This window comes from Rousettus aegyptiacus, unplaced genomic scaffold, assembly GCF_014176215.1.
Source record: "Rousettus aegyptiacus isolate mRouAeg1 unplaced genomic scaffold, mRouAeg1.p scaffold_m13_p_5, whole genome shotgun sequence".
NCBI classification, from domain to species: Eukaryota; Metazoa; Chordata; class Mammalia; order Chiroptera; family Pteropodidae; genus Rousettus; species Rousettus aegyptiacus.
Window position 1 is genome coordinate 37,805,765 of NW_023416308.1, and position 19,744 is coordinate 37,825,508.

Consider the following 19,744-nt stretch of genomic DNA (forward strand, 5'->3'; position numbering starts at 1 on the left):
TTTGTGATCTCTGGGGTTATCATTCCAGAAAAAATAGTAAATGGGGAATGGGTGGGATTAATTATATGACACAGAAGTGAATCTAGAAAATAATAAATATCCTTTGTTTACTGAACACAGTGTTGTGCAGTCAATTGTAACTCGATTTATGTGATGTGTGATTACTTTCGTGAAGTGATAGGGTTTGATCTGGATAGTCATATCTGCTCAACAAAATGCCAGAAGTACATTTTTGGGCAGAGCTGCATGTCTGTAGCAGAGCCTTGTGGACTCACTGATCTTTCCCTTTGCTGATTTCTTCTAACCTCTTACGTTGGGTGAGTTGTTGAATTGGATTTACTTATGTTCTTAATTTTACAGTTGTCTTATACATGAGATATTTTAATAGGTTGGGTGCTTCAAAGACATAAAACCAAAGCTCACAAATTCAAAGGTCAATGAGAAGCCAGGCGGTAATGGGCAGGAATGAAACTGTCTCCAAGTTTATAACATTCTTTACCTCCACAAAGAATAATAGTCTCTCCCATTTTTCTTGAAGTAAATAGCCCTCTGGGACAATATGTGATTTTCTCACTTTTGAAAGAGATACAAGTTCAAGAAACATTCACTTGTATTTTAATTTGAACATGATGAGTAATACTTGGTCTCAGTGTCTGAGAGAGACAAAGAAGTGGAAAGGACTTTGGCAAACTGGAGAATAAGTGCTTCTGAGGGGGCCGTTGTTCATTGCATCTCAGCTCTGGATAGCATGCAGGAAGCGGGGCCGAGTGTGGCCACATTTGACTTTTTGAGAGAAACTCAGAGATCTGGACTTTTATGTGAAAACTACTGAGTCTTACAAATTGGCAGCTAATGTGTAGTTTTACAAACAATGTATAAGCCAAGTCACACATACATGAGGAGGCAGAGCTGGCCTTTGGGTCCTAAGTCTCCGCCTTTGCTCCAGACTTCCTGTTGTGGGGAAGAACAGCCCTGGCCTCGGGTTAGGGTCTGACATGGTGACAGGGTGACACTGTGGACAGACAATGTGCTATGGAGCTTTGGCTACTCTGTGCTCTGGCTAGAGGAAACCTCTGGATTTGCTAGCACTGTCACATCAGCTTAAGAGCATAATTGTAATTCTTGAGTGTAGATTTGTTTTCTGTGAGGGCCCGCTCTGTATTCACTATTTGAATTGGATATGTTCTAGGGTAAGTGACTGGAGGGAACACCAAGGGTGTTTTCTGTGAGCTGAATCAGGGAGCCACAGACAGGGAGGGCAGAAAAAGGACCGGCTATAATGATGCATAGCTTTGCCCAGGGTGGGTGCCGAGCAGTGACAAGTGGAAAATCACTCACTGTACCTGACAGCCCGTTTAAGTGTAGTGATCTGGAACAGAGCTACGCTTGTGTGGGGTAATGGCTTTGGCCAATTTATAAATCAGTGTTTGCAAGCACAGACAGCAGCATATGGATGCCTGTTGGCCCTGGGAGAGTGTGTAGGCACCTTTGTGTATATTCAGCATTGTTACTGCCCATAGGCATCTCTTTTGAGCAAAGAATGGCTCTATGACTTACTGTGTTGAAAAATGTCCTCCTTAGAGTTTTTATGCATTTAAAAAAATTATTTGTTCAGAAAATATTTTCTTTGTGCAATAAGTAAGGCCCTTAACCATTGTTTTATGGTTTTGCTGGACAAAAAGGAGGCTAGAGACATTAGGTGATGTGCATGAGGTTCCTCGGCATTCCTGTGGGAGAGCTATAACCAATGAGAATTAAGACCCAATCACGTACTTGGCGTGTGAAGATGTAGTATTGCTAGGTGACCAAACCTGGGTTTTAGCACTGTAAGTCCCACATCCTGGGAGTGCCCTCAGTTCTGGACCAACCAGGATTGTTGGTCACTGTGATGTTACCTGTCAACCCAAACGCAGTTCTCTCTTTGTCCAACTATTTGAGCATAGCTAAGAAGCCGTTAAACACTTGAAGTGATACACTATCCTGGAATGAAGTATATGATAAGATTAAAGGGAAAGGAAACAATGCTTGGAGGTAATAAATAAGGATGACAGATTTCCCCCATATATACAAGCTACATTAAAGAATTGGCAGATGAAACTGAGATGTTCTGATGTGAAAAGCTAATGCAAAAATAAATTATGACTCAGAAGCAGGAGTTGGTGGTGCCAGAGTAGTAACATTCTTAGTTTTCTTTAAAGAAGACTGGATTGTAAGGCCCTGTCAGTAGTCCAGTAGGGAAAGAGCCTATACCAATAAGGAACTATGAGTGTTGGAAAATGGCTAAGTGATTGCATATTTAGTATATAAAAAAGGGATGGACCCGGGCGCTGGAATCCCAGAAAATATGCTGTTAAACCAGAAAGAAATGAATATTGTTTCTGAGAACCAGTAGCAAGTGAGCTCCCTTGACGAACGGATCCTGCAGGACCCCTGTTTGTGACGGGTCAGGTAGGTGCAAGAAACAATATTTATCTTGACCCTTCCTACCTCCTTGTTTCTGCCCTCTCCTATTTTAGGAAGTACTCAGGTGTGACATAATTGGCCAGAGTTCTCCAGACATAGTGCTCATCACAAGACCAGAGTCAACCAGAGGAGATGTTGGGAATGGTAGGACTTGCTGCCCTTGTACCCAGTGTGGTATGAAGTTATGGTTGGTGCCACTGAGATTGACTCGGGAGCAGGGACAGGATAGCAAGCCCTTAAAAATGTATAATGAAACTGATTTTAGCACAGGCTAATGGACATGAACAAGAGTTAAGGTCCAAGGTATCTCATCAATATTATAATGAGACAACATTGAAGGAAATGACATTATTTAAAGTCACATTATACTTGCTTATAGTGCAGAACTTGGTAGCCCATGGGACCTGATATCTAGCTGAGCGCTGACTCTGAAGTCAAAGTGCCTGAGTTCGAATCCTGGCTCTGCCATTCATTAGCAGTCTGGCCTTGGGCCAAGTCATTAACCTTCCCTTCATCTTGTCTCCTCATTTGTCAGTGAAACAGTACTTGTAAAAAAAAAAAAAAAAAAAGTTACTTCTTGAAGTGTAGCCTGTGGATCAGCAACTACGGGTATTTTTCTGGGAGCCAGTTAGAAATGTGGAATCTCTGGTCTCACTCCAGACTTCCTGGATTAGAATCTGCATTTTGAACAGTGTCCTGCCGGGTGATTTGTAGGCATTTTACAGTTTGAGAAGCACTGGTAAAAGTACTTAGAACAGTGCTAGATAGGAAACGTTTTCTCTACATTTTAACTCTTTTCCCACTTCTCACTTTTCACTTCTTTTCTTCTTCTCCCCTCTCCTCCTTTCCCTCTTCCTCCTCCTCTTCACTATTATTACATGGTTTTGAAGTACAGAGAAAATAACTTAAAACCATTCATATGAAGGACTGTCTTTACAGGTGAAACAGTTATCTAACTAGCAACTTTTGGCAGTTTAGTACTGCCTTCCCCCTTTAGCTTTGTTCTTAGGGAGTAGTGTCTTATGGAGGTCAGAGAGGACTAATTACTGCAGAGCCCTGTGTTTAGGTGACAAACAAACTAGAAGGCAAGATGATCAAGTACATGGTACTTGCCCAGATTCACCTGCAGGACTTAGTGGGCAGTGAGTGAGTCAGCAGCCTAGTTTTCTTTAAACAAACCAGAATGTACTAGTCAGGGTGCAATGTGGAGCCCATGAGGCAGTTAACCCCCTTGACATTATCTGGACATTACAGGCAGGAGCCTTTTCTGGACTCCTCACTGTGGATGAAAGTGGACAGCTGTGCATAGCCCTTAGTTTGGTCTTCACCCTTTCGAGTTTAGGGTCTATGTTAATCAAATAGAAATAAGAATTATGAGGATAGGATAAAAATATCATGTTGGAATCATTTAAGCCAGAGAAGGGAAGGTTGATGAGCATTTTGAGAGCCCTTAGGTGTAGGGCTTACTCTTGACTTCTGTTGAGCATAAGATTCGAAGAGATGGGTTTTGTTTACAGGTGAGAATTAAGGAAGAGTTTTTGGTGGTGAGGGTTGTTGTACCTCCAAGTGTGAAATGGAAGGAGTATGACCAAGAATCTCAGAAAGCCTCGTACTTTATTAATGTTGGTCTTTTCTGCTTGCCGTCCAGTATTCCTTCCACTGCCTGGCCTGTAGGTTTGGTGTCTGACCTCCGTATGTGGAAAAGAACATTCTCCTAGAAGGTTAACTTGTAAGAGTGGAAAGACAACTGGACTTGGAATTGCAGGAACCCATCACAATAGTCTTGTCATTTACTAGCAGTATGACCTTTGGATAATCATTAACTTCTCTGAGTCTTAGTTTTTGTTATCTCTTAAACTATTCACTCAGTCACTCACTGATTCATTTCACTCTTTTATTCATTTATGGAATGCATTCATTTATTTCGTGGTTTATAATGATATTTATTGACTTTAGAAAGCTTTACTAAGTACCTGCTATGTTCCAGGTACACCAAAGGAGGCAGAGGTGAGAGTAACTCAGTTAGCTTTTGAAGATGAAGAGAAATAATGTATACAAAACAACATTGTGTATTGAAAAATGTTATGCTAATGTGAAACAATTATCATTTTGTACCTCTGAGGAGATAACTCCTAGTCAATTATCAATTTATAAGATGCTGGAGCTGGAAGGGGCCTGAGTTCCCATTATGAAAAGCCATTCATTTGTTACAGGTGACCTCTGACTCTAAGAGGAACCCCTAATGTCCATTCTTGGCCAGGAGGATGGAAGCAAGAAAGTACTACTCTGTCTTTTAACCCACTCAAGTTATCTGTGAATTCTCAACCTGCTGCATTTATGAAATTGCTCTTGCGGCAGCCCCTTACTGTGTTTTTGGGAGTTGGGAACACGCGCTGTGTTTACGTGTGTGTGTTTGTGGTAGGGTTTCTTCTATTCTGAGCCAGGTTTTGGCAGAGGCTCTTGCTGTGCTCTTGTGACCTTGACCTCTAAAAAATTTTGACCCATCTGTGCTCTCATACTTTGTGTAGTTCATTGTTTATGTGGACATTATTTATAAATATTTACATGTTTACATTGTATCTAAAGGGCATGTCTTTTATGTCGGTTGTCCGGCACAGTATCTGGCTCATATAAAACCCTCAAAACATGTTTGCTGTTAAATCAGAGGGCAGTGGAGGCAATATACTTTCTGAAATTAGTTTAGTAGTTCCCATTCTTCTTGGAATTCACCTGTTCTTCTACTTTAATGCTTACTCCAGTTCTAACTAGGTTATCATTAATGTTATATTCCTCTTTCAAGCTTGTTTTCAATCCACTGATTACATTAATTGTATTTTATGTTACGCTGGTAGTAAAGTCAAGGTACAAAATCATGGACAATTTCCATTCTATTCATTACCTGAGGTGTAATGACTTTTGGATTTTGGCTTTGGAGGCAGGCAGCCTGAGTAGGAATCCCATGCTACAACTTACTTTCTGTTACTTTGGCAGGCAACTAGTCTCATTAGCCCCTGTTGTCTTTTCTGACAATTATTTTCATAATTGCATTTGCCACGCAGGGTTGTGGTGAGAGCTACTTGAGATCAGATATTTGAAGGCAGTACGTATCTGGTACCTAGTAAGCACCCAGTGGATGACTCTGGATAGCCGGTGACTCTGGATAGCTGGACACCTAGAAGCAGGAGAGAGAGACTGCTGGTCTGTGCATGGGTCTTGCTGCTGTGGTGCATGCTCAGTCTCCCAGAGTACAGAATCAGAAAACAAGAGTGCTGGGAAAGAGGCTCAGGTAGCCATGTATTTAACCTCTGTGTATACTCAATCTTTTAGCATTTTTTCTTTTCCATCTCTTGGGCTGCTCTGTGGAGACTCATGAGGCTTCTTTTTTTTTTTTTTTTTTTTTTTTTTAAATCTTCTAGCATGCTATAGGAACAGAACTTCCTAGCAGAGGGACGAGGTATTAGATTACCTTTGGGGGGCATTTTAACAGATGGCAAACATTCTCAATCTCTTCCCCTCACAAAAACATTTTCTCTGCCTCGAGATGTAATTTGTTCAGCATTTAACCCAGCCATGGGGAGGAGGTTATCATTGTTTTCATCCAGGTGTCTCCCCTTCCCGAGACTTCTCTTGGCCTCAGACAAGAGGCCTGTGTATTCCGGGCTGCAATGCTTTCATGCTTTCTCCCCGTATGTGCTTGGGGACAGACAGGGAGGGGCCCTGTTTCTCCTTTATGGGTTATCTTTTTCATATCTAGGGATCTATTGGGAACCACATTCAGGATCTAGGGCAGAATGTTTGAAAGTGAGAGCTCTTTCTACCACATTTCTCACCAACTCTTCTTTTTTTCCCCTTCCTCTGCATTCCAGGTGTACGTGTCTTATGACTATGGAAAGTCATTCCAGAAAATTTCAGCAAAGTTAAACTTTGGTATGGGAAATGGCAGTGAAGCTGTGATCACCCAGTTCTACCACAGTCCTGCGGACAACAAGCGTGTAAGGAAGTAGCTATCCCCTTTTTGTGACTTCATGGGGCTTTATTTTCGGATGATGACTGCCCTTGGGGGCTGGGAGGTGGAGCTGACAATTATTAGGATGGAATTGTACATAATCATTCATGTAGGCCAGGTACTGGCCAGGCTGCTTTCATAGACAAACAATGGCAAATTACAGCACAGAAAATCTATCTGCCAACTAAGTTGCTTGACTCACAGGTGGCAAAAATGTTATCAGTCTCCTGAGACTTACCTTGCAGGTCTTGTACTGTGCTGCTAAACTCTTGGTTTTATTGCATCACCAGTGCCTGTGCATCTGTGCAAGTGTGTGTGCATGCTTGTACATTTGTGCACCCATCTCCCTCCAACCTATACAGGTATAGAAAATGAAATAAAGGCGGCAATTCCTGCTGTGCCTCCCAATTTGTTTTCCCAACTAGCTGGCCTGGCCTTGTTTCTGCAAGAAAACCCCATCTCCCTGTGGATAGATCTCTGTGCCCCCTGACTCCCAAGAATCAAATAATGCTTGGATTACTCACTTTGTCAGCTTGTACCTGTCTATTATTGCTGTCATTAGTTTTATACATTGTCCCAGAGCTAACACTTATTTAAGTGATGGCCTTGAAACCACCCATTGTCTTCTTGGAATCTTCCTTTTCAGCACCCCCACACCCCCACCCACTTCCCTTCTGCACCTCCAACCATAGGGTACAGATGTCTGTAAGCAGGGTTCATCTTTCTTCCTGCTTATCACGGTTTGTGGTAAGCAGCCGCTAAAGCCATATGCCTGAATCGTCAGAAAAGATGCAGTTTTGGGCTTTTGGGGGGAGGTTTAGTGCAGGGAGAGGGTAGGGAGTTTTTTGAGCATTAGGTGTGGAGAAGGAGCAGGGCAGGGCCATGGAGAAAGACAGGGATGATTGCAGTGAAGGAATATTAGGTGCTGTGAGGTAAGATGGGAGCAGCATGCCTGCAGCCCAAGTGCTGTCTGCCTTGAAGAGCTGTGCATCTCAGGTTTCTCCTGGTTGAGTTGGATATGCTTTAAAGTTGATGGAGAAAGTGAAAAGGAGTTGCCTTTTTGGAGAGCTTAGTGACAGTAGGACCTGGGCCTGGAGCAGGCTGAGTGAGCTTAGGAATGGAGCTTTCTCTGCTGAGCTTCTAAGTCCCCAGAGAAGGCTGTTAGCCCTACCCAGCCTTCTCAGGAAGGAAATGATGACTCTTATTGTGGTGATTACTTTTGTTGCTTTTGCCTTTGTCCCTTGGAAGGCAGTTTGCTCCACCAAACTTACCACTTTGTGAGAAAAATCACATAAGGCTGGGTGCCTCGCTGTCAATGCCAAGGCACTGGGGCCAGGCACATCACCTATAAAATGTTAAGTGGTTTGTCAAGGAGCCTGATTTGAAATGGTCGAAATGACTCTTAGCATCTGTTCTGAAAGGTTATGATATGACTATAGAGCCACATGGAAGTCTCAGGGGGTGTGTACCTGTGGAAGGGGAAAGTAGATGCTAGTTAGGCGACCAGCTCTGGTCTGCTGGCTCTGCCTTGCTGTGGTGATGGTATGGTTACAGGGGATGGAGTGGTTGTGGGTCATATGAGTGCGTGAGTCTATTTTTGCATTAGCCCGAAGTCCAACTTTCTTCTTCTCCATCCTGTGTGCTGCCTCCTGAACCAGTGTGCAGCTCTAGCCACGTGGCAGTTTCACTAGCCTCATAGCACACCCAAGATCACTCAGGCAGTGTCTAAATATGTCTGGGCTCTTTTAGAAAAGTTGCTGAATGTGCAATTAGGCTTTATGACCTCAGCAGAAAAGACAGTTGGTCCTTCCTTTTACCAGGCAGCGTTGGTCCTATGTACAATTATAAAGTAGCTTTCTCTTTCCCTTGGTTTCCACTTCCTAGAGATATGTTTCTTCATCACCTCTTCTGCCCTTCATCCTTTCATTGTGCTTGTGGTTTCTGCACTCAAAACTAGAGAGAATCTCTTATGCTAACATGGAGATAAATTCTGTTGCTAATTTAATCTTTCCAGAGATATTTACATTTTGAGAAAAAACTTCAAGCTAATGGATGAAGCTCTTCTGGAATATTCTGTGTTTACAAACGGGGTTGGAGAGCTGGGGTATGTGAGGACACTCCTGAAATCGCACAAGTTAGAAAACACCTAGTAAGTCTGTCCTGGGAAATCTATGGGGTTGGTCTTGAATAGGCAAATATAGGGACTGAAAAGCAGAGTAGGACATTCTGTGCCTTCCTAATGTGCATGTGTGACATGGTTATGTAACAGCACGAAGCAACACATGCCTAAATGATGAATGGAACCTGCAAGTAATAAGGGCTGGTGTAATTGAAGGAGGTTGCAGCAGAGAAGTAAAGGCTCCATGGGGTATTTAGGATTAGAAATGAAGCTTCAAGCACAGGCATGACTTCAGTGGCTAGAGCAGAGTTAGTGGGAGCTCTCCAAGAGGAGGAAGGTGTGGGCAGAGACTTCAAAGTACCAATATGTGGTTTCTATGCAGGTAGTGAGGAGATTTGCTTCTCAGGGGTGGAAGATTTGCACTGAGGTGCTTCCTGATATCAGTCAGGCCCCTGTCTGAAGGTGGAGGAGTTTATAGTTTACCTAGAGGGCAAAATGTGTAGGGAGCCAGAAGAATCTCTAAATAGGAGAGTTGCTGTGAATACTGTCTCAGGGAAATGTGTCTTCTGGAAATATGTAGGATGGACTGAAGGGAAAGACTAGAGAAGGGTCAGAAAGGAAACCATTGTGGTATTACAGGCACGAAGTTGTCTACTCACTCAATCAAACCTAATATCACACCCTAAGTATTTCACACCCTGCTAGATCCTAAAAGACATGATGAATTACACCCAATGCCCAGTTTTGCTTATGATCTCTAGAAGGGACATGGGGCAGGCTAGTAGCAGTAGGAATAAGAAGGAAGGCATAGATTGTGAAAAATATTTTAAAGTAAAACATAACAATGTAGGTGGCTGATGAGAGTGGGGGCCAAAGGAGGGCAATGTGTAAAACCCCAATGTTAATTGTGAGTAATGGGCTTGGGAGAAGAGCTTGGGACACGAGGAGGGAGAATTGGGTTTTGAAGGGAAGGTGTTGAAGAGTTCAGTTTTGGACATAGTGAAATATCTTGGCATAACAGTGGAGATCCTAAGAAAAAGGTAATGACACAAGAATCTCAGTAAGAAGTCAGGATTAGACCATAGATTTGAAAATCAGGGAATGCTTTTTCTTGGAAGCCATAGTTGAATTTGTGTGGAGGGATAAACCAAGTTAGCAGCCAAGGATGGAAAAGTGATGAGGTTATGTGAGGGTAGGGACCGGGCTAAGAGAAAGGAGCCAGCAAGAGAGTCAAGGACAGAGATGGTCAGAGCTGAAGGATGGAGAGTGGAGATGAGACCCTATTGCAGAAAGCAAGGGAAAAAGGTTTCCAGTAAAAGCTTAACGAGTGAATTAAGAGGAGGTACATGAATCAAATTCAGGAAATATTGCCTTTTGTTGGAAGAAAAGAAGTAAGGATTGATGAAGTATTAAGAGATGGTCTCTGAACCAGCCATACATTGACCCACGTGTTTCCTACTCCTGGGTCTTCTTGGGCAGTTAATCTCTCTAAACTACAGTGTCCTCATTAGTAAAAGAAGAGATAGTGATGTCTACGGCATTGAGTTGCTGTGAGTGCTAAATGGACTAAATGAGATAAGGCTTGCAAATCTTTTAGCTCAGTGCCTGACACATAGTAAGGGCTCTTGAAAAGTGTTAGCTATTATCATAAACAATAATAAGTTCTATGACTGTGTACATGATCTTTAGATTTTAAAATACTAAACTGAAGAAAGCTATGGAATAGATCTCTTTTCAAACTTAGAATACTCCCTTCCCCAGTAACCAACATGGTTTCAGAGCAGGAGAATGGGCTAAATTATTTCTAGGGATCACTTTTATGCCCCAAATCATGATGGTTCTCTTAATTGTTTTTATAATGTTGCACTTGCTTTGAGTAGTTTTTGCTTTTAAAACATTGACTACCCTTTAGAGTTATTTTTCATTAGACTTCTACAGAGATGGGAGTTTTATATTAGATGTGGAGAAAACCTAAGAGAAAGAAGACATAAAACATCTTTCTGGGAAGTTTAGAGTCTAGATTTGGGGGCAGAGAGTGCAAAAGAAAAGGAGCAAGAACATATGAAAACAACATGTGAACAAGTGCATAAGTATTAGTACTCGCAGAAGCTGTTAGTGCTGAGAGAATCAGAGCTGAAGATTGACCTGGATCAGGTGGAATCAATTAGCAAAAGTGGTTTTGGACTGATTCCTTTGGATTGTTGATTTCTAGAATTTCAGTGATTGGTTGATGGTAGAGCTGGTTCCCCCTGTCACTAGTTTCTGGTTCACATATTCCCTTAGTCACCCTGTTCCTCTGGGAACAGGGGCTGTCATCCAGATTTCTTGTGTTCATTCAGGGTCTGTCATCATCTGTGCTTTCCAGCCGTGTTTTCTAATTATTCCCCTCAGCCTTTAAGAGCTATCATCAGACCTATGCTATATTTTTTTTCCCTCCTTTGTTCCCAAACTCTCACTACCCTAGTTTTGGAATGTTCTTTCCCTATGGAAGTCTTGCCTGTCCTTCAAGGTCTAAATCATACCTGGAGTCATTTCTGATCTAAAAAACTATGACCTGTAGTCTGTGGTTTCATAGGACTGTTCATCGTTTCTCATTTAATCTCATTTTCCCTTTACATAGAGTTAGCTGTGGACCTGTCTTTCTCCCATATTAGATTTTAATCTACTTAAAAGGAAGGATCCTGTGTTTTCACACTGGCACTCCCAACGTCTGGTCCATGGTGAATATTCAAATACATATTTGTTAAATTGAATCCTTTCCCCTAGAAAACACTTTAGACTGGCAGTCATCCTCCAGCCAAACTTGTTCTAAGTCACTCGGTTGTGTGGAACCAAAATAAGGTGAGGCCCTTACCGGAATCACTTCCTGCTGTGCCCCAGAGACAGTCAGCCAGCCCCAGTGGCAGCTTGGTTCTCAGTGCTGCCCTGTCACCTGGCCTGGTGGCGAGAGGGTAAATCGAATTTTCGTAATTGGTTGTGATTTTAGGGATTTTCCTGGAAAGGCATGCTAGAGGATAGACAGCCGTTCAGTCTGTGTGCAGCCAGTCTGAAGAGCAGGACTTTTCTTTCTCAGCTTCTGGTAGCTGCCCTCTGATTCTGACCAAGTGATTCACCAGGGAGTGGGAATGGCTGTCATTTGAAAGAAAAATAGAAAGCCTTGACCAGCTTCATTTCTTGGCTAAATGAGAGCAGTGTGTGACTTACCCTGCCAGCCCATCCTGCACCCGTTCCTTCACTGAGCCTTGTTTAGTGTGCACCGGCATCTCTTCATTGCCAAGAGACAGTGACAATGCCATGTGGAAGTCCTGCAAGTCCTTGGCACTGGGTTGGTGCTGGTTGGCCCCTGCATTTGTGTGTGCTCAAACATTGTTTGGGGGGTGTTGGATTGCGCTGGTCAGGTCATGCTCTGAGCTCATCTCTTTTCTCTTGCAGTACATCTTTACGGATGCTTATGCTCAGTACCTCTGGATCACGTTTGACTTCTGCAACACTATTCAAGGCTTTTCCATCCCATTCCGGGCAGCTGATCTCCTTTTGCATAGTAAGGCCTCCAACCTTCTCCTGGGCTTTGACAGGTCTCACCCTAACAAGCAGGTAAGAGAGCTTCTGGAACACAGGTGGAGCTCCTCATGTTTTCTGCTCTGCCCTCTGCTTGTGTGGATTGCATGTCTTTTGAGTGACCTCCCTCTGGCTCCTCCCTCCTCCTCTCTCAGGCTTAACTTTTGTAGCTACTATTTCACTTTCCATGGCTAAGGAAAAATGTATTTCCTGGCACTCTCAATCTGCATCTCAGCTAGAGAGCAACATGTAACATTTGGAAGGCTCTATTAGTTAAATATCATGGCTTTCTCTGTGCAGATGTACCTTTGTTAGTCCTGAGGGCAAATTGAGGCTATGAAAATTAATTGGAGAGATCCAGGTAGAGAAGTCTGAGTTCTACTGGGACCACTTGTCAAATTCCTATTGTGCCTTTCCTATCTGCCACCTTAAGCACACTGCTTTTGCCTACCATTTATTTGAATTTGCCATTAACATTAATGTTTTTTTCCAGTGTTTGTGTATACATGTGCATGTAATATAAATGTGTGTATTTTCCTCCTTTCATCCAAATTTGAAGGAAAGGTGAGTAATGGGGAGGAAGCCTGAGTAGGATTTATATTTCAAGGTTAAAATTTGCCAAGTCAATAATACTGGTCTGGCATAATCCTATGAAACCTGTAGATCCTATAGGATTGGATTTATAAGTTTTGAATGGCTTTGTTCAAAGGAATCTTGAAACGTTTCTTTCTATTAGCAGGTTGTTTAGCCCAAAACATTACCTTCACTTCCTTTATGGAGGAACCTAAGTGTGGACAGGGCCAGTTTACCAGTGTAGATGAATTATTGGTATTTTTTGTCTCCTGCTTCTCATTACATGGTTGCAAGGGCCAGAGGAATCCTCAGGATATGTATGTATTTGGAAGTTGAGCAGCCTTGGCAAAGATCAGCAATTACTCATGGCCACACCCTGTGTATTCAGTTGATTCACTTTGGTACTTTTCGACTCTGTACTTAGCCAGTGTCCTTTCCATTCAACTTTAAACACAATGGCCCATTATGGGTTTTTAAGGACATTATTTCTCAGGTGAGAACTACCAAGTATATAATCTTTATGTTTACCATCACCTGAGGGCTTCTCTTGGCTAAAATATAATTTCTGATAACCTATAAATGGAAGACAAGTCATAATCATTTTTCCTTTCTTTATGCCTTCTATTAAGACCTTAGTAACTATGGAGAAGAATGCAAAGGTGCATTCTGTTCTTCCTTTCCTGCCCTTGTTTGCATTTGGAGTAACTGTGCTGGTCTTGGTGATCTCTGTGCCTGTCTTCACAGATAGCATGTTTTTGAGGATGTATTTCAGTGAATTTTTGGTGATGCCATTCAGGTTGTGTCTGCCTCTTGCATCATGACCACTTCTTATTGCTTTTGTCTTTCTAGCTGTGGAAGTCAGATGATTTTGGCCAGACCTGGATCATGATTCAAGAACATGTGAAGTCCTTTTCCTGGTAAGTTATGCCATCTAAGAAATTTGAATTACATAATCTCTTCTCTTCAGTTCTAGCTCCTGCATGGAGGATAAACCTGCCCTTGCATGAAATGTGAAGCACTTGATTCATGAAATGCATTTCTAAACCTGAGAAGTAGAACTGCAAGTATAACAACCTTGGGATGAGGATGAGAAAAGAAGATTGTGAGAAGAGTACAGAGCTTTTGCATTTTTTAGTCCACCAGAGAACCCAGAGGAATCCTGAAGCTCTTGTATATATAAGTTTCTAAAGACTTTCATTTTTAGAGCGTCATATCAGAAGTGGAGATTTTCTTTTTTACATAAAATCAATTCATTTGTTCATTCATATCATATTTTTTTTAAATATATAAAACATGCTAAATACTTTAGGGTATAAGAAGTTGAGTAATTTACAGATATTAGTTATTAAGGAGATCGCAGTTGAGGGAGTAAGGAAAGATATTTTGTTCACATAACACACATTATAGGAGAAGCTCAGAAGTCATGGACATAGCATGAGGAGGCTTTCCAGATGGGAGCATCATCAGTAGCACCAGGAAATGTACAACAGGTAGCATGCATCTGTGTGGAGGTGTGCAGGATGGGAATTGTAGACAGGAACAGACTGGCCAAAAGCAGAGATGAGACAATATGGTGCTTGGGTGCAGAACACGAGTCTTACTTTTGGGCAGTGCATTGGGTAAAGTTTGGAAAGGGTTATTTGTGTCAGAATCTGTACTGCGTGGTAAGGGAATTCGGACTGAATTCTGAAAGCAATGGGAAGCCATTGTAGGTTTTTGAGAAGGGAAGTGAAATCAGCAGGGCTTTACTTTAAGAGGTACAGTTATTTCTAGTCCTAGTTGCTCCTGAACTTTCAGTGTTACAGGGACGTAGTATATCAACTTGAATGCATGCATTTGTACCTGTGTAGGTGAATATGTAGAACAGATTCCAGGATCAGACTTGCTAGGTCGATGGGTCACTCAACCCATTCAAACATAGCAAACTTGGTACCTTTCAAATTAACTCTTGATCTTCACTGCCTGAAATCAGATCCACTCATGATCTTCCTTATTTCTGTGTGTGGTGCTTAATTCAAAAACTTTGAGTCATCATTGATTCCAGATTTATTTTCTAATTCACATTCAATCAATCAAGAAATCCTTTTGGCTCCACCTTCAATATATAGGATTTATTACTCAGCTACTACTCTATTCCAAGCCACCATCATTGCTCATCGGTCCTCCGATTGGTCTTTCTGCTTCCACTCTTGTACTTCTACAACCAATACTTAGCACACAGCCAGATGGATCCTGTTAAAAACAGGTCAGATTATATTGTTCCTCTGCTTTGAACTCTTCAATATGCATCATTATTTCTCTCAGATTAAATACCAGAGTATATTCTTACTACAGGGACTTTACACTTGGCCATTTTTTCTGCCAAAATGCTCTTACTAAAGACATATTTACTGTTTTCTTTCCTACCTCATTCAAGACTACTCAAATAACGCCTCCTAAATGAAGCCTACCATAGGATCCTATTAAATTGCAACTAATGTCCTGTCGCTCCCAATCTACTGTACCCAGATCTCTTCTTTTTTTGCATAACACGTCACATTCTAATATACTATGATTATGCTTATTATTTGTGCTTCTCTCTTCAAAAGAATAAAAACCCACAAGGGCAGGGACTTTTGTGCACTGATATATCTTCAGTAAATTGTAACTTTGGTAGAGATTGCCAAATTTTCTGTATAAAGTGTCATATTTTGCACTCATCTCAACAACATGGAATTGGTCTTTCTCCATGGCCAATGTGTTAGGAAAGAAATAGTATCACAGTGTAGTTTTAATTTGCATTTTTCTTATGAATGATTTTAAACATCTTTTAACCCACTTAAAGGTCATTTTTATTTCTTTTTTTTTTTTTTAAAGAAATGTCTGTTCATGTCCTTTGACCTTTTTCTACTGGATTGTTAGTCTTTTTGTTATTGATTTCCAGGAACTCTTTATGTATTTGAGATCAGACATGTGTGATAGGAGATAGAGTATATATGTTTATTTATGTTTCTCAGTTTGTCATTTGTCTTTTGACTTTTACATGTAGTTTTAGTCTTCATTAAATGTAATGTCCCCAAAAGATGGTAGATACTGTCTGTCCTTTTTTTAGCCCCCTGTTTGAAGAGGACTATCTTTGAGTTGGTACTACTTTCTTAGTAATTGAGGACAGTAAAGATGGAAGGATCACAGAGAGGAACCTTATACCCGAGTGTCTTCAGGCTTCAGTGGACTGTCCTTTTTATAGAGGACAGCTGATTCTGACCTTTTTGTTATTTTCCTTGGGCAGAGGTTATGGAGTCTTAGTAAAATTATAACTGTAATTTCATCCAAGTACAGCCTCTATCCAAGGAATACCATTAGAACTTTCTTTTTCTTTATTTGCATTTTAAAGGGACAAATTACTTTTTTATCTGTTCAGGGAACCATATATTAAGAGGGCAAACCAGCTGTATTACTGAAAAGAGGTACTTCTCTTTGGGAATTGGTATGTTGTACCTTCTGCCTCCCTGCAGATATCTTAGGAGAAAGGACTGTCCTACCTTATTTTAGATAATAACATGTCTGCTATGAGGGAATTTCTGGCTATTTGGGAGATTTTCCCCTAGGAGATCCTGTAATAAATGAGAGTGTAATCTCAGAGAGTAATGGCATGTATTTGTTCAACAATGCTTGGCAGCCTGGGAGAAGCAGGAATGAAGAAAACCAATGATTTATGTTATTTAGAGCTGGATATGGGCAAGACAGGACAGTGGAAGAGCTATGGAGGAGGGGCTGTAGGATGCCCTGTGGAACATCACTGAAGGGTTGTAAGTGAGTCAGGAGATGGCAGATGATGCCAGGTAAGGACTGAAGACTGTGCTTAAAGATAGAGCAAGGCTTGGAATTTCCAAATGAGGGCAAAGAGAACAGGAAGTAGGTGTGAGTGAGTGTAAGAAGTGGATGGAAGACTAGAAACTTCAAAGTACAAGAACTTGTAGGGGAATGGCTCTCAGAAATAGAATGCCCAAAGATGAATTACGGAAGAGAATTGGGATGAAAGTCACAGCTCTATCTCTAGGTGTCAACTGCTGATTTTGGCTAGGAAGGAATAATGAAGTAAGCTTGTTCTCAAAATATCCAAATAAAGGTCCTTTCCTCTCTGCCTTTTAAAATATGCCCAGCAACCTCATTTTAATTTGCACATCCTCTAGGGTAGAGGAAGTATTTTAATCAATACTTCTAATTGTGGAAAAGAAGAGACCATCACTCTTCCCCCCCCAACACACAACAATTGATGATAATTGTCTCCCACATTAGGACCAAGGCTGTTGGTTTCTACGCTGCCTTAGTAAGACTCCAAAATCAAGTCTCCCCCCATTGTAAAAAAAAAGGGGGGGGGCTCCTTTATTTTTCTATTCCTGTCTCCCTTCCTCTCTTTCACCCTCCTCTTCTTTCCTTTTTTCCCCCTTCTTTCTTTCCTTCTTCCTTCCATCCTTTTTTTTCCTCTTTTCCTTCCTTCCTTCCTCCCTTCTTTCCTTCTTTCCTTCCTTCCTTCCTTCCTTCCTTCCTTCCTTCCTTCCTTCCTTCCTTCCTTCCTTTCTTCCTTCCTTCCTTCCTTCCAATATGCTTGTGACAGTACATTTTTGAAGGAATTATATAAGATCAACCTTCATTATCCTGAGAGCTGTTGTGCATATGGTAGAACTTTACAAAGATAATTATATAAGTGAGCCCTTCTGTATTTCTGTGGGTCATACCTGTATCCTCACTCTGAAGCTCTCTTCCTGATTTTTCTAGTTATTTGTCCTCTTGATGAATAGACTGCCTGGCCTTGATGTTCATGTGAATTCTTATGAGTTTTAGGAACTTGGGGAAGATTAGTCATTCTTCCAGCTGCTGTTTGGGGCCATATTTGGGGGAACAGCATTTCAGAGATTATTCTCCAAGGTAGTTTGATCTCATCGCTCTACAGTCTTCAGTTTGGAATAGTCTCTATAATTATGGTCCATGGATGCAATGCAGCAAGGACCAATTCAACTAGGAACTCTGTAGGATAAAAAGAAATATAAGACATGGACTTTAAAGGCATTCGTATTCTTGGAAGCTCAGACAAACACATTATGGTAAAACAATATAATACAGTATAATGTAATATATTACAGTGTAGAACAGTATAATGAGAAGTGCCACTGTATAAAATAAGGAGATTGATTTAAAATTCACCCAACCAAAGCAGTTCTCTACTTTTGTTTAAAACTCATGTAAAACTCATAAAAAAGGCTTGAAATTGAGTGCTATAGAGATACATTGCCAGTGTTGGGAGAAGGGAAAAGGGCATTAGGGGAAGGCTTCCTGGAAGAGGGAAACTTGAATTTGGCCTCAGAAGATGAATAGAATTTAGAGGTGCAGAATGCCAGGGCATTTCTGCAGAGGGATGTAGTACAGACAAAAGCACAGGGGAAGAAACGAGCCCTGCATTTCTGAACCGATCAGTATATGCAAAAAAGAGTTTGTAAAGTAGCCACACAGGACCTGAATTTGCATTGGATGAATCCTGGCTGCACAAATGGGTGACAATAGCAACAGCACAGTGCAAACATAAAGAGAAAGGGCCAAACATCAGGCCTACTGGTTCCTCACGTGGTTTTCTCTCAGGCTATTTCATCCTGGGGAAACACTTTCCTTTTTTCCTCTGAGGATCATAACTTGAGGCCAGAAACTTGCTGACAGCCTTAAGCCATCCATTTCTTGCTGATTCTAAAACACTCTGCCTTTTACTTTTTCTTCTTTTTGCTCTTCTCAAGCCTGATCAGAGCTTGCCCTGAGTGGAAACCCAGGATGCTTTAAAAACATCTCTAACAACACAAAACACTACAAATGGCAGTTCGTTTTCCTCTATACTGAGTCAAGGAGCAACCAAGGGGAAATGTATGTGGCACAGAGAGTATCGTTTGTAGATCCCAGCATGGTGGCCCTAAGATCTGGTTGCTTGCATAGCTGAACCTCCATGCCTCCAATGGAAATTATGATAACAACTGTTTTTTCTTTCCAGGGGAATTGATCCCTATGATAAGCCAAACACCATATACATTGAACGGCATGAACCCTCTGGTTACTCTACAGTTTTCCGAAGTACAGACTTCTTCCAGTCTCGGGAGAACCAGGAAGTGATCCTTGAGGAAGTGAGAGACTTTCAGCTTCGGGACAAATACATGTTTGCTACAAAGGTTGTGGTGAGTTGAAAGTGCTAAATAACAAACTGCTTTGGGGTTTTCTTTCTGAGGTTTGGCGTTCTCTGATCAGGCCAGTGAGTTCACACAAGCAGGGCCTGGATCATGCTTGGGGCAGCTTGACTGAAGGGCGCTGGACGGAAATAGGTATTCTCAAAGGGCTTGAAAGGTACTGGGAGGTCAAGGAGTAGAGAAGCTTAGACAGCCGCTCAGAGTGTCTGTAGGCTCTAAGAATTTGGTTGTTTCCCAGTAGCCAGGCATCCTGGACAAACATTTCTTTGAAATCCCAATGAAAAGAATTCAGAAAGGAGGGTTGGGGCTCAGTGTCATATTTCTTCGACCCCACTGCCTGATTTCCTTTCAATTTAGGCTAATTTCTTTGCAAATTTTGGCCCCATGTTAATTTACATGGCTAATAGAATGCATAGTCATTGGCGAGTGGGAGTAAAACACTAATAAAAGCAGTAATTAAGCTTCCAGCTGTCAGTAAATAGCTAAACTTTCAGCCTTTGGGAAAATCTTCCCCTCGATTTGATGCATTGGAGCCAGATGCTGAAATGGAGAGCTTCCTCATTTAATACCCCAATTGATTTTTTAACAGGACCTGCCTTGTAGCTGTACGAAGTTGCAGATTGCAGTTATACTGCCCTGTGTAAAGTAAAAAAACAATCCTGGCCAAGAGCAGGCTGGGCTACTATCCTGTGGCGCTATACGCTTGCTTTCTTCATGGTGGCCACTCATTGGCTTCAGGCTGTTGAGGGCCTTTGGTAACTGGGGGATCACTCTGCTTTCTACCACTCTTAACCTTAACAACTAAAATCAGATGTAATATTT

At 41.6% G+C, this 19,744-nt stretch overlaps 1 protein-coding gene across 4 annotated transcripts in view; it reads left to right on the forward strand.

Moving 5' to 3' along the window:
• The window catches only part of SORL1 (sortilin related receptor 1), a 152,117-nt gene that overhangs the window by 15,991 nt on the left and 116,382 nt on the right, over nucleotides 1-19,744 (forward strand). For 2 of the 4 annotated variants that reach the window (XM_016161276.2, XM_016161274.2), the window contains exons 3-6: nucleotides 6,330-6,455; nucleotides 12,021-12,182; nucleotides 13,569-13,636; nucleotides 18,733-18,913. In XM_016161276.2, coding sequence (XP_016016762.2) covers nucleotides 6,330-6,455; nucleotides 12,021-12,182; nucleotides 13,569-13,636; nucleotides 18,733-18,913 — 537 coding nt within the window. Of the gene's footprint in view, nucleotides 1-6,329; nucleotides 6,456-12,020; nucleotides 12,183-13,568; nucleotides 13,637-18,732; nucleotides 18,914-19,744 lie in introns of those variants that run through there. The other 2 variants (XM_016161275.2, XM_016161277.2) reach the window with 2 other exon arrangements.